The sequence below is a fragment of the Emydura macquarii genome, unplaced genomic scaffold (assembly GCF_026122565.2).
Source record: "Emydura macquarii macquarii isolate MOO-44397 ecotype Brisbane River unplaced genomic scaffold, CSIRO-AGI_Emac_v2 contig_2422, whole genome shotgun sequence".
Lineage (NCBI taxonomy): Eukaryota > Metazoa > Chordata > Testudines > Chelidae > Emydura > Emydura macquarii.
The window spans coordinates 39,048,241-39,063,492 of NW_027132559.1; the positions used below are offsets into that span (position 1 = coordinate 39,048,241).

Sequence of the window (15,252 nt, forward strand, 5' to 3'; positions counted from 1 at the left end):
TGTACACCTACTGCTAAAATTAGACATTATCTAAGCAGGCTACTCTCCACTGACGATATGAATAAGAAGCAGTTCAGAAGAGATGGAGTGGGCCGGATAATTTGTCCCTCTCTTTCTTTTGGCTTTTTAAAAGTCCATTTCTACTCTGAAAAGAGGCTTTTAAAAAAATTATTTTTGGGTTCTGGGTTTATTGTTCTTTGGTGATTTTTGTATCAGATTTTCACAGCATACAAATAAAAGATACTTGTTCTAATTGCTGACCCTGCATATTTAACCGGGAATCCAAAAGATGAGATCTATTTTTCCCATCTCATGCATAATCAGTAATAACAAATTCTGCAGCCCAAATTTCTGCTTTTGGTTAGATCTCAGCAGTTACTCCATAGTCTTGAAATTATGCTCTCAATTACATCTGTGCAGTGTTGAGGCACCTTTCTGTGATGCGTTGAAATTCTAAACTCTCTTTTTAAATCTCATGAGGTTTCCTGGTCCTGCTTGGATTCTGAAGGGAAGCATGCAATCTGGGTTTAGCAGCAGTCTACCTGCAGAAAGCCAACCTACAGTAAAGTAGATTGAGTTGTGCCTCTCTGTTTTAGGGAGCAGATTGCTTTGTCTCTCTCTGTTTTGGGTTTCTTATGCGTTATTGTTCTGGAGTCTAAGAAATAAAGTAGTGGTAACATTACAACTTTCCAGCAAGAGTATTTTATGTTTTTATCTAACTTTTCTGTGTATATGTTGTGAACATAACACTTTCACCTACCCATTGCCTTCTATAGGATTACACAGGTGTAAATGAGTGTAGAATTTAGCCCTGTAATTTGAATTTGCAGCAATTAATAATTGTGTTGATAATGAAAGAGCTAGAACAGAATTCAGCTCATTCTGTCATAGCTTTATTAGCTGCAGTAGTAACCAGAGGAGAAGGCAGTAAAAACTTGTCACTAAAGTAGTCTGATCGGTCTGTAAATGCATGAGTGCATTTCTGTTGAGTAAGAAAGTGCCCCCACCCTTTTTTACACAGTCATTTTTCTAATGATAAACAGACTTTCATGTTACCACTGGGACCTCCAACACCAACCTCTCCCTAGCCTTTCCTTCCCAGTGTACAGTGATGTCATGATGATTTCATGCTTTTTTTGAGCTCTTATAGTACTGCAAAGTTTCGGTGTCAATGACTGTGATGACACAATATACCAGTAGTGTGTGCAAAATAATGCTTTTCTTTTGCAATGCCTAATGCATTACTAAAATAAGGCATTTCTTCAGGAAAAGACATTGCTGGTGTTCAGTTTTTAACATCTGCCTGATCTCAGATAGAAAGATATATTTTTCAGTCCATAATATTATGGCAAATATCTATAATGGCAAGTGAGCCTGAGAAGAGTTGAAATTAGTTCTAAATGATGAAACCCACCTCATTCAAATGGATTTTTATCCGTAATTCAAATATAAAATGCAATAAATATGCAGTTATACACTGATCAACAATGTACTGTTTATCTATGATCACATTTATATGAATTGCAACTATATTGTTTGCATAACCAAAATTGATTGAATTTGAAATCTTGTTGTGTTTATTATGCATTTTGACTGAAATATCTATTTGACTGGATTTCATCTTGAGAAAGAAATGCAGAACTCAGGTGCCATGCCACATCAGCTCCTGAGATGTTATTTGAGTATCACTATTCATGTGGGCTCTTTTGGGGACTTAATTTGAAATGCAGAATAATACTTTTGTACTGAAGAATACAGATGGTCTGAACCAGTCTGATTCACTCTGGACACCTGTACATCCACACAGATGCAAGGGTCTTGAGGGTTGGTTGGCCACTTTGCCTACCAGAGCTAGCTTTGAGTTGGTTAACCTGCTGTTTTGGAGACCATCTTTCATAGAAACACACCCTCAGATTTATCAGTGTTGCATGCATGATGTGACATTCTTCCAGAATTGCCCCATGTTAGAAATGGTTCCTTCAGGAATTATGACTGTGCCAATAGTTATTCAACTTGAAAATGAAATGATACAACTATTTGCAACCTAGGGATAAAGAGCAATAAAGGCATATAGGCCAGATTCTCTGCAAGCATGAGAGCTAGCATAAAGGTTTATGCTTGCTTATGCTGGTAGACGTGATGCTGGGGGCAAGGCTACTGCACTGGAAAACATCTACAACTCTGCCATTTAACACAACCTGAAAAGCTTGTAATGTTCTTGGAAAAGAGAACGTGGCCAGGATGGCTGAAAAATGTGCCAATTCAGCCTCTCTCTTCAGAGGCTGCCCCCAGCAGAATTCCTGTGTGGCCTCTGTGAAAAATTAAGCTGTTCCCTCCTTCTACCAGGTATAATATGGGCAGAGGAAGAAGCACAGCCCAACTCCCACTCTTACTTGGGTGCAGTGGATTTGGCTGGTACAGAGTGTGCCATGGGAGTATGTTTTACACTTCTCTGCGTTAGCTCTGCTGAGTTTTTAAAGTCTAAAACAATTCTTTACAAAATGCAATTCTTGATTCTAGGAACGTTCCTATATCTTGAAGCTACTCCAATAGGACTAAGAGGTGAAAAAGCCCATGTGAAGAGCTCCAGGTGGAAAGAGTCAAGCACAGCTTGTATGATGAGTTTTTGGTACTACAAGTCCTCAAAAGCCACAGGACACATTCAGGTTCTCATTAAGGTAACAATCAAATAATCTTTTCTTTTTAAATATGCTGACACTTCTCTGTTAGAATATGTGTTCCAGCTGAGAATGACACCACACAGCTCCTACTGGCTCAGCTTCTCTTCAGTTTTTCTGTTAGAACTGTTGCATGTAGATTCACTGGGGACTCAGAACCAGTTTAGCCAGCATTGTGCCTTTCCAAACAGTAATATGCACTGTATGCTAATCTCTTTATCATGTTTCACGAAACCATTTCTCTGACCCAAAATGTCTCCCTGAAAAGCTGCAGAAAATACCCTCTCCCCACTATTTTAAAAGCCACATAAATAAAATTTACCTCTTATACCAAAAGGCCTAAATAATTCATTAAACAGATCTCCCGCTCTTTCATTTTGCCTTTGAGTTCAGTGTCCCTAATGCTGCCTTTTCTTCTGATATATCAAACCTCGGTTGTCTTTGATACTTTCCATGTCAGAGCACTTTTTAACTTTTTATTTCATTTCCTCTTGGTTGATAGCAGTATGTATCTTTGTGGTTCTAATGTGTTGACATCCATGAATAGAATGCATTCAGTAGCCACTGCAAAGGAAGAGAAAATGTAAAAAAATATGTCTATGTTGGCATATTTCTTTCTATTTACACACATGTGTGCGCCTATGTGCATACACAAAATATATAATAACTTCACTTTTAGAAATGGCATTTATCTTCAGAAGTTAGGGGATGATGTCATAACACATAAGTGATGCAACCAAAAGTCCACTGAATAAAAATCATCCCATAACAAGTGAAGACTGATGATCTTCCTGCAGCTTGCTATTATATTTGTTGTTATAGAAGAGATGTATTAAAGTGAAAAGGCAAGTTGACAGTCAAAACGCTGATTATAAACAAAATATAGAAAAAATCTTTGCTTCATAAACACATATTTCAACTCTTTGTGCATTATAAACCTCTAAAAGTATTTCACTACTATGAATCTATGTAGTACTACTTAGAAGTGCAGGCACAAATCATCCCATGTGTGAGTGCATGCACGTTATATCAGTAATAAAAATGCAATTATAAATCAATTGTACCAAATATTTGCCATCTGGCTGTTGTGGCCTCTCACAGCAGTATACCTAATAAAGACTCAAGACAGAATTCATTTTGGAGAACTTCATGACATCTCTGATTTCCAATGAACACATCGTCTTAACTCTTTATTTTAAATTACATCCTGCCCTAGAAAATAATCTGCAGCAAATTCTTTCTCTGATAACCTGCGTATCAAAAGAATGGTTCAAATCCTTGAAAGTTAAACTACTTCAGTGGCCTTTAACATCTGGAGACATAACCCAGAGTAAATCCATCTGGACTGAACAAAATAATGGGCCCTTTGGCAGTCATTAGCCAATTTTTTTTCTTGGATTAGTCCAAAAACATACAAATAAGAGATGACTGATCTTCAAGTAGCTGTTTAGTTTAATGGATCACAAGATAAATTTATACAGCTATTTTCCAGAAGTGATCAAATCCATAAATCAAACCGCTTGATAAAGACTGGTAATTCTGGTTATTGATGTGTTTCTAAAAGGTAATCCATAGGTAATATCAGCACTGATTACATAAAGGCTTGGTCTACACTTACCCAGAGATTCAACAGCTATACTTCTGTTCTGCACGGTGTCTTCACTGCACTGCACCACTTGAGGAGGTGGTTTTAGTATGTCGACTTCCTGATCGATTGAGCGGGTCTACACTGGCCGCTCAGTCAATCCAGATAAGTCGATCTGACAGCGGCGACTTTGCCACCATCAGTGTAGACATACTCAAAGTAACTATTACTATAACTGTAAATACACTACTATATGGAGAATTTTTCGGGACATGCAGATGGCTATTTATTATGTGAATAGCCCTGACTACTCCCTGAGTATTCTACTGACCTTCCAGTGGCCCCATCCCGCTAAGTGATCTATGTAGGTGGACTCTGCAGGATTAGTCAGAGAGGTTTTCCTTTAGAAATAACACAACATTCTACAATTTTATCTTTAATACTGAACACCTGAATTTTGTTCAATTTTCTTGTGATTGAGCATCTGGTGCTCGTTAAAGAGATGTGATATATACAAATTTAATTACTCCCTTTAACAGTAGGTGGAGAGGGTTGGTAAGAATTGTATTCATTGTTTTTAGAGTTTGAAATGCAATTACTTTACACCTGAGCTCAGAAACAGAAGGAAGTCAGCCTTATCCAGGTGAAAGAAACAGCACCTTGGGGGAGCTCTTAGACGTTCTTTACCTGAAGAATTCTACTTATGTTTGGAGCATGCTTTCTTTCTTAGAAGTATTTTTTATTATCACTGTTACCTTAAGCCATACACTAGTATAAAATATCTAATTAGACATCCACAGAATTGCTTTTGAAACCATCCCAGTACTATTTAAAATGCAAAAACAGGCAATAATGGGGAAAATAAATAAATAAATAAAATAATCTAATACAGAATTATGTCCTTGCTTTGGAATTCTTTAGAATGTTTCAAAAACCTATGCAAAAAAATCAATTTCTCTACGTTTTAGAGTAATTTCTGTGGTACCCACTTGGTTTCATAATTGTTCAATTATGTCAATCTCTCCCTCCCCTCCCTTTTTTAATTAAACCAAAGTAAACCTTACAGTCATTGCATAAATGCTTGTAGGCTATTATTAAACCATTCCACCCTTCAGTGAGCTGCTGTCTTTTTTCATACTTAATAGCTGCATAATGTGGGTAAGTTAAAGACAGCTTGAGTGAGGGAAATTTGAGTGACAACATAACTATCCCTGTTCTCCGGTCCTGTAACAAAGTCATGAATTAGAGATGGACACAGAAGGAAAAAAAATCACATTGAGGATGGAGTCCCCCAATTGTTCTAGAGGAAATTAGTCTTGCCTTTCCATTGCTTTCAATACACAAATCCCAACAGCAGTGCTGTAGTCTGGATTTCCACTTAGCAGTGTCCAGTTTCACATGAGGACTGAAATCTGATCAGATAGTACATAGTCTATGAGAAGACACAGTGGAGTTCCCATCTTGTTTCAATCTGTTTTAACTACTGCCTCAGCGTAACTTCATTGACTTCAAAGGAGTTATTCCGGATTCAGTGGCCTTACCTCCAGATGTATATTAGTATGAGAGCAGATCAGGGCCATAGTATTCTTGTGATGTATAGATGACTTATGTTAGCATTAATAGGGGTTATGAACCTTCAGCAAGAGAAGCATATTATCTGCTATATTCCTAAAATATTGTCTTAGCTAATGTGGTTAACATCATAACTTCTGTGGGATTTCTTCATAGAGAAACTTATGTACTGCTATTAAGCATAATGAGGCTTGATGTTGGGACTTATTGTTAAGGGTGTTGCAGCGAATTTCTGTGAAAATTTATTTGAGTTTATCGGGTTTTGTTTCAGTGCTCATATTGTTAATGTAAATCTCTGTGTAGAATAAGAATGATCTTGTCAAAATGACACTGATGGGCAGTTAAACTAGTTTTAGAAATACTGTGTGCTGCAAATCAAAATCCTCGCCATTTATGCAAATAGATTATTTCCAAGCTGAATTTGGGTGCTACTAATCAGAACATCACTATTGCTTTAAGACAGTGGGATATCTCTCAAGTGATCTGTGTATGGTTGCACTAGAATAGGATTAAATGTAAGAGAAGCTGACATTCGGAGGCTAAACTGTAGTAAGAAAACATTGAAAAATCCCATGCCCTATTTATTGGTTTGTTTTAAAAGATTGAGAACATGGGCTCTTCTGTTATTTTGAGGAAACCATTTTTAAATTGAAAAGAAACCCACAAATATTACCTCTGCTTATTTTTTTTATTTGTTTCCAGTACTGCTTAAGTTGTCTTTGCCATAGGAAGAAATTAAATTTGGACATCAGAATGGTAAAGCAACAACAAATCAAAGGGTTAAGTCATTTGTTGCAATGAGTTTTATGGGCCAATCTTAATTGCATTGAGTATGAACATAATTTAGTTTTAGGTTAATACAGGGTCTGAACAAGGCTTTGGGGGCCTCTTCAATGAGTTTGGATCAGTCCCCTTAAGAGCCATAGAGAAACATGCAAGGAAGGTATAAATAGCCATTAGCGGCTACCTCCATTTGCTATGACAAGGTCAATATGCACAGGATTTCATCAGGAATTTCCAGTGGACCTTATTCTGGAACTTGTCACATTGCATTTATTCCATCCAGTAAATGAGCAAAGACATAACGACATTTACATCCCAGCCAACCATGGCATTCTAAATAGAGAATGTTCCATAGATAGTGTCACAGCTACGGACTAGCCCAGCCAGTGGATTAGTCAGGCATAGGGCCAGCTGGAGTCAGCAGCCAGACTCCTGCAGCTGCTAATGGATTAATATATTGCAAAACTTGTCACCTGGGTACTGCAGCTTACCCTCAAGTGTCATAAGCTGTCACAGTTGTTGATTTTTCAGCTATCACAAGGTAAGGAGGAGAGGAGAAAAGAAGAAATAGGCAGCTTAGCTGGCTCCACAGCCCCAGGTCTACATGACCTGTGGTCTTTCTGAAATTCCCTGATCATTTTCAGTGGAATAAAGTGTACAAAAAAATATCTCCATAGTGAGATGTGAAGAGGGAAATCTGAAGGAGATGGGTGTGGCAGATGCCAGCTGATTTATTTTGAACACCTGTAGTTTTAAGTTCTGTAGACCCTAAAGTTAAAATGAAGTTTTCACAAATCACTATCACTGTTTCCCATTTTCTTGAGCTGCTTCTCAAGAAAGAATGCAGTTTGAGGAAATGACTTATTGGTGCTTTGAAGCTTAGAAATAGACTATATCATCACACTGATGCTCCTCTCCAGCAGCACTGAAAATTATCAAATCCGTATGTCAACGTGGATTTCTTTCTACCAGTGTATCTGAGCCCCGTGGAGTTGCAGGATAAAAGAGTACATTTTCAAAGAGTAACATAAGGTTTTTACTGACTTGATTTTAATGGAAGGTGTGTAATCATACAAATTGAAAGTGTGTGGATAAGGAGTTTTAGTCCCTCTTTTGAGATAAAAGAAAACTTCCCAAATGGATCCCTAAAAAAAAGTCTGGTGCACAAATGCAAACATTTGCTAGCAACTCCTTTGATAGTTACGTTCAGTCGGTACATTTTTATCTTGTTTTCCTCTTAACACCTTAATATTCTGATCATCTAGAATTTGTGTATAATACTTTTGCTTCATCAGTTCATTAAAATATATTTTACCAAAAAAAATATCCTTTTGTTTTACATTTTATATTCAAGAGAGTCTGGTTAAATAGAACAACACAGGTAAGGGCCAGATTCTGTCATCATTATTTATAGTGAGTTGCACATTACTCCCCAAGGGCCAATTTTTCAACCCCCTATTCCCACTGGTATCCCATTTAAATCACTTGAACAACTAATATAAGTAACCGCTCACGGGTGGGAGCAAGGGGTTGACCATCTGATAACTCAGGTAACCTAAATTGAAATCAGTGGAGTTACTTGCAAAATAAGAATTACTCAACTTGAGTAAGGGTAGCAGATTCTGATTCTAATAGGAACTTTGCTATTGAATTCCTGGGCAAGAAAATGCACCCTAAATAGTCAAGTGTATTGACTGAACACAGTATCCAAAACCACATTCAGCTAGTTCACTTTGCACTCAGTGGACACTTAAATGGAGTTATACCAGGGATGAATCTTACCTGATGATTCCAGCACTTTATGAGCAGATCTCCTAGAAACATGTAATTGAAGCAATGAGTAAATATAAAGAAAAGTCCATGATCATGGAAAAAGTTCTACCTTTTCAAATTAGTTTTCATACTAGGAATGGAGAAAGTTATGTGAGACTCTGGGTCGGGCTATTATCATTTATTGTATTACATTTTCTGTGATGCATAAGTTAGGAAATTATTTTAATCTTCTTACTGGTAAATTGCTGCAAGGGTAGCTCATTGTGTTCTTAAATTTCAGCCAAATTTAACCATTCATTCAAAACAGTTTGGTGACCTGGAATAATAAATTTTGCAAGTGCATGACAAAGCAAATTGCTCTTTTGCCAAAACATGGGAGGTTCACTACTAGACTTTGAAATCTTGTTTGTGAAGGCAAAATAGGAAGAAACTCATTGATCAGACGATTTTATCACTTAAATGCCGATGTGTGTTTTGTGAGAAACAAACAAGATCAGAAAAAATTTCTTGTAACTGAATTATTCATCATTTTGACCTGAGTTCCTTAAGAACTTGGCCTCCCCCCCACTTCTTATTTTGCCCTGAGGAGGCCAGTAGGGTGGGCACCAGTACTGAGATTCCATCTCCAGTCTCCACTTGGACTTCATTGAGTAATGCTTCAGCTCTGTAACACTGAGCTGTTACCATTCCAAAAACAAAAAGTCCCTGGGCTTGATTTATTCCACCATCACAGGGGACTTGTAGAGTCACACTTGAGGAAGGCTGTGTTGTCTGTACTGCCATCCTTTATCTCCCTAGTTCTATAATGAAAGGGCACTATTAAATTGTGTTTGCGGCTCTATGGATGGTGGAGTTTTCCCAAGAGAGGCTTGCTTTGCACTGCCACAGGTAGATTTTCAGCCAGTGGGGGTAGTGCAGCCCTGAAGTACACTGCCAGAAGTTGGTGTATCCCAGAATTGAATCAAGCCCACTTCTTTTAAAAATGCAATGTTGGAAATGGAATGAATTTTTATATTATTCTAAAAGGTAGTGTGTGTGATAGAATCTGACACTTATTGAAGAAATGAATATATTGTAGAGGCTGTCTCATGTCGATCAGATGGGAGATCCTAGCACACTGTCTAATTGTTCCAGATAAGCATCCCAGTTTGCAAAAAGTGAAAATGTTGGTTGCCAAGGATTCCAATTAATCTCAGCAAGAGTGGAAGAAGCTGATAGGTCTCCTTCCCTGTTTCATGTTTTCCTTTCTAACCCCTTTCCTCTCCCACCTGATCATGTTCTCAGAGAATCTCATCCACTGTTGGAAAATTGACTGAAATGAACAGATGTTACATTAGCAAAACCTCATTTAGTGCTATGGTAGCATTGAAACCCAATGCATGACATTAAATGGTTTACCAATTTTATCCACACATTTCTGATACACAATTTATGTTCTGTTCAAAGTCCTGGATTTGTTCCTTTTCATGGTAGCAGTCTTTTATTAGCTGACAGACTCAGAACATTAAGTCCTCCTACTATGTTTACAATTTTCTTGATTAGTCTAAAAGGAATCATAGCAGGAAGACTCCAGTCCCACACTTACAGAAACCTATTTCCATTTCTGGCCTCCAGTTTATAGACTAAAGTAGGCTTTGAAGGAACAATCCTGTTTCTACTTTTGGAGACAATCCAAAGTAATTTACTTTACAAAGATGGCAGGATCCAAACACTTTCCCATTAATTGTAGAAAAAGGTCAAATTAGATATTATTCAAGTCCTGTACTTATGCTTTCTATGATCTATGTGCGTACTTGCTTATAACTAGGCCAAATAGCATTATTTAATGGTAAAATTAAATGTTAACAATGAAAGATGTCTTATATAGAAGTGTTGCATCTTTGCAGCTACTGGCTTCTTGCCAGTGGTGAAAAAGCAAGATTATCAGTAGCAGCACTGAGTAACAATGCAATATTTATTATTATTACATCCGTATATACGACACCTATCAGTGTGATATCTAGGCACTGTACAATAGTATCTGGTGCATCTAATATGGGTAGATAAAGAATGAACAATACTTTTCTCATCCTTTGATAGCACCTGCTATAAATAGCAGAACAGAAAGGGCCAGACATGAAGGAATCCAGCCAGCAAGCTAACTATTAAGGGGATTGTTAACTTACAATTAGTAGAAAGAAAGTTCTTACATTTCCTTTTAATGGTGGCCTTTCCATATTGATGCTTATTCTTATGATGAGGCCTTTCCTCAGCATTTTGTGTATTGCTGTTTGTATTTTTAAGTTTCTGATTTCGAATTGTTCTTTTCCTCCAACAAACAAAAGCAGCACCATCTCTCCATCATGGCTACTTGTGCAAGATTCTAATGCCATATAGAGAGGGAAATTTAAGCACTTTTAAATTATATGTATGTTTCTTTAAAAGGTTTCTTTCCTTGTTATGGGTAGACTGGACTGTGCTATGATGCACAAATAGGCTGCATTCACCTACAGACAATGGATCCCCCCTATGCTCCCACTCCGGTCAGCTGCTTTTTGTCCTGGTAATGAAGCTATAAGTAACCCCAACATCAGTTCTTCACCTACCCACCAGTGCTAAGAGCAATCCCCCAAGGACTTGTAGTCCTCCTCTCCCCTCCTGATAGTTCATCTTACTGGCTATCTGTTGTGAGGCCTGGACCTCTCTCCTGCAGGAGGTAGAAGATAGCTGAGGTCTTGCTGATTACCCTCTTCAGAACTGTCAGACTTCACTTCCTGATCAAGCAGGATCTAGCCTCAAGACTGGATTTAGCCTCATGGAACTAGAGGTCCAGGAGTAGGGCATGAAGGGGGGGGAGGGGAATACTTTTTGTTGTTGTTGTTGTTTTTTAATGTTTAATCTTTCTAGAATATGACTGTTCCTTCTGTCCGAGATATTTGAACTTCATCTCTCTTCCTGTAAGTACTTGATGCTATCCATATTTGTCTGTGTTGCTATAGAGCGTGGGCCTATCCCTTCCACCTTTGAACTAGGTTCTGTGACTTAGGTGGTGAAAGGAGAGGAACAGTTCCATGTGTTATCACTGCAATCCCATCTTACTTTGGAGCAGCAGTGAGCAGAAATGTTTTTCTTCCCTTTCCTCCCCTCTTTCCAAGCCTCCATCAAAACAAACTATTGACCTACTTTAGAAAGGACTGGTTAAATTGAGAGCAGATTGGCAACCCTTCTTTACTAGGGAGGCAGACCAAAGATCACTGGAAACACTGTTCTCAAATGTTCTCTGTGCTTTTCTGCCCTCTTTTGCTACTTGGAGAAGTGATTTTGAATATGATACATCAAGAGCCATTTTTGTCACCCAAACTGACCAAGAAAGCTGTGTTAATCACTCACAAGGGATGAAGATACTGGGAGGTTTCCACTCCATTTTCCTAGCAAGCAGGATCTCCTGTCCCAGGCTCTGATACAATCCAGTTACTTGTAGTTGACAGCATAACTATTGAGTGGCAAGTCTGAAACAAGAGGGGATGTTCATACTAAGTAACAGAAATTCTCCTAGCCTCCTGCAAGCTTTCCTCTTGGAGCCCGCAAGAGTTTGAACAAAAATCTGTAGCTGGTGTCATGATAAAGAGATTATTACTAGAAATAGAGGCATTCCAGCTCTTTCGGATTTCTTACAGGATGTCTTAGATTTGAGTTTAAGACCTACTGTCAGGGACCCACAGCTGAATCCAGACCTTGCTTATTGTCCTCAGGTAATGAACCCAGCCTCCTGATTGGCTGAAGACTCCAGCAGGCACAGTCTTAAACCCAGCAGCAGCCCTGGGTCCCTGGCGTCTCAGTAGTGTCCACGTTCAGAGCTGTCTTTCTGGTCCTGCTTCCTGTTCCTGCTCTCAGCTCCCTTCTGGCTCCTAGCCCTCACTCCAGAGCTGGGCTCCTGCTTTCCTGCTTCCGTTCCTGGTTTCCTACTGCTGCCTCCAGTTCCTGGTCCTTGCTCCTGCACTGGCTGATACTCTGGCTCTGACCCCTGACTCTTGATTCCTGGCTTCTGGTCCCAGCTTGCTCCCTGGATTTGGTATTTGGCTTCCGACCACAGCTCTGACCCCTGACTTATGGTTTCTGGCTTTCAGCTCTAGTTCGCTCCCCAGACTTGGGATTCAACTTCTAATCACTACCCGGACCCCTGGCTCTGGCTCCAGCTCTCTCCCTGGACTTGATAACTTGGCTCCTGACTCAGCCACTAGGCCTGGCTATCTCTGTCCCAACCATTAAGCTAGCCTTCCACTCTGACCATTAGGCAAGCCAACCACGGCCAGTTGCGATACCACCCTCCCATGGTTACTTCTCAAATTTCAGCATGATATAGTGTCATAAATGCAGGTATGAAGATGTAATTGGGGTTACAAGCCAGGGTAACCACACTTTAAAGCACTCTTCACTTGCCCACTGATACCTGCCTGCCTTTATTATTTGTATGACACTTTGTCCATTTGGTTTGAAGAAGACGTTCTTGCCTATGACTCTGACAGCTGGGCTCTGACAACACTAGTATTTTCAGCTATTCTCTTACATGTTGCCCCTTATTTTCCCAGCCTTCTGCGGATGTCTGTTACTTAAGAGGAACTGGAACAGAACATTGCCATTAGCTCCCATTCATGGTACATAAACTCCCAGATAAAACTAAGGAGTGCCTGATTCTGATCTCATTTACATCAGCCCTCTCACTAGTGTAACTCCATTGAAGGCAATGGAGTTACTGCTGATTTAAACTGAGGTACGTGATCTCAGAATCAGGTCTCGCTTGTTTACTTACAATTCAAGACGCAGACACATTTATTTTTGTGAAGATGTCCTATTAAAATACGTGATTTTTCATCTCCCACATGATGGATACAGGTATAATCATCATGTCTGATTATGAGTGCCATAGAATGACAGTTGCTTACTGTACCATTATTGAACAGTTGTATTCTAACTGATTTAGAATAAAGGCTTGTGTGTTTCCAGTAATCAGAGTCTAACTTCACCATACAAGTACAATTTTCAAATAGTATTCTTCTATGATTAGTCTGATTTTTATCTGAAATTTTTAATAGCCCAATAAATAATCTGATATAACAGAAATATAGTCACTGTAATAGAACAGGATTAATGTCTTAGACTTTTAGGCTCAAGATTCATATTTCATAGAGGAGTTTACTGTAGACACTGGAGACTGTAATCCTACAACAATTTATTTTTTATTTTTCTTAAATTATGATCGGCCTATTGTTAAGGTTGCCTAACACTTCTAAGTATAAGACTATTTTCAATTTCTTATTACTTTACCAAAGTTTAATATATGGGCTGATATTTTCAATGCTGGGTATCTGCCTCAGGCTGAATTTTTGAGAAAGTTTCAGCCAAAACAGTTTAGCCATTTCTGAGAATGAGATTAGGGAATAATATATTGTTTTCCCTGTATTTAAAATTGTTTTTTTGAGATACTTTCGCGCTTCCAGGGTTTGGAGCAAGAACAGCCGTAACATTCTTTTAATGTATTTTTATGTGTGATATATAAACCAGGCTTATAATAGCTGTATAATGCTATTGCTCTTTCCTAATTACTGTCAACGATGTGTGATTCTTTGGCAGTAGATTGGTTATTCTCCCACTTTGCTTCATTCTGTATTTCTACCCTGATATGGTAAAAATATCCCACTTTTTGATAAACTCTTTTCACTACATCAAGAATCCTGTTTTTGCTATTTAAGTAGACCAACTCCCAGATGTTATGACAGTGATTTTTCTAATACGGTGACCATGCACTGAAAGCCAGCAGGGAATGTATTTCTTATCTTTTCCTGCCAAGTGGTGTGCTACTGCTATAAAAAACTTTTCCAGGCTATAAGTCAGGGGTCCCCAAACTACAGCTTGTGGGCCACATCTGACTTGCTGACACATTTTGACTGGCCCGCTCTCCTCTCCCGGCCCCACCCCTCTCCCACAGGGGCCCAGCGTGCCGCTCCTGGCCCCAAGCAGCGCTGCGCGGTGGCTGCTCCCCCTCCTGGCTCTGCCTCTTCCCCCCTACTCCCTTCCACATGACTTGAGCCCAGCGCCCTGGCCAGGAGCCACTCCCAGCCCCAAGCAGCACCACTCCCAGCCCCATGCTTCCATTGTGATTCTGTGATACGTATATGGCCAACTACAAAGGATGCCCTGCAAAAGATGTCCAGTGTTGTGGCTGTGGACAGGTAGGACACTTTGCATTACTTATCACCTCAAAAATTAAGTGTCAGAAGTCACTGTCCTTGATGTTGTTTTCCCATGTGTAAATAATTGCTGTTCACCTCTCCCTGTTCTTAAATTGTTTACTGTGTTCACATTTGCACTTCTAGAGTACAACCACGCTCCAGTGAACTGATGATAGAGATTGATTTAGCTGTATCAATTTTGCTGGAATCTAATTATCTGTAAAATCTGTGCAGTGCAGTGCTTACAGATTCTAAACTACATTTTTTATTTACTTTAAGGCAATCCCTGAGCTTGGTTGTCAATAATGCATGAAACTCATGCACCTTCAGAGTTCTCTGTCCACCCCTATTCTAGCAATGGAGTCTGTTAATGCTTAAACCCTACAAGTTGTTCATGGATTAATTTTTCCCACACCTCCACAGAAAGATCCTGCTTTACTCCCTATGATGACAGACTACACTAGATCTGACACACTAGCTGTGCAACTAGACACAAAGTAAACCTCAGAAGGGAGGTGGTCCTTACACATCAGAAACTCCTATGTTTGCCTTTGCCTTTGCCTGTGACCAAGGCAACTCCATTAACCAAATAAATAAATAAATAAAGGGACAACAAGAGATACATTTTGCCCACACTTACACCTAGGCAACT

At 39.1% G+C, this 15,252-nt stretch overlaps 1 protein-coding gene across 2 annotated transcripts in view; it reads left to right on the forward strand.

Moving 5' to 3' along the window:
- Positions 1-15,252, forward strand: part of LOC137162471 (MAM and LDL-receptor class A domain-containing protein 1-like) — a 320,533-nt gene that overhangs the window by 138,494 nt on the left and 166,787 nt on the right. For both annotated transcript variants that reach the window (XM_067562330.1, XM_067562331.1), the window contains one exon: positions 2,521-2,678. In XM_067562330.1, the coding sequence (XP_067418431.1) occupies positions 2,521-2,678 (158 nt within the window). The remainder of the gene's footprint in view (positions 1-2,520; positions 2,679-15,252) is intronic.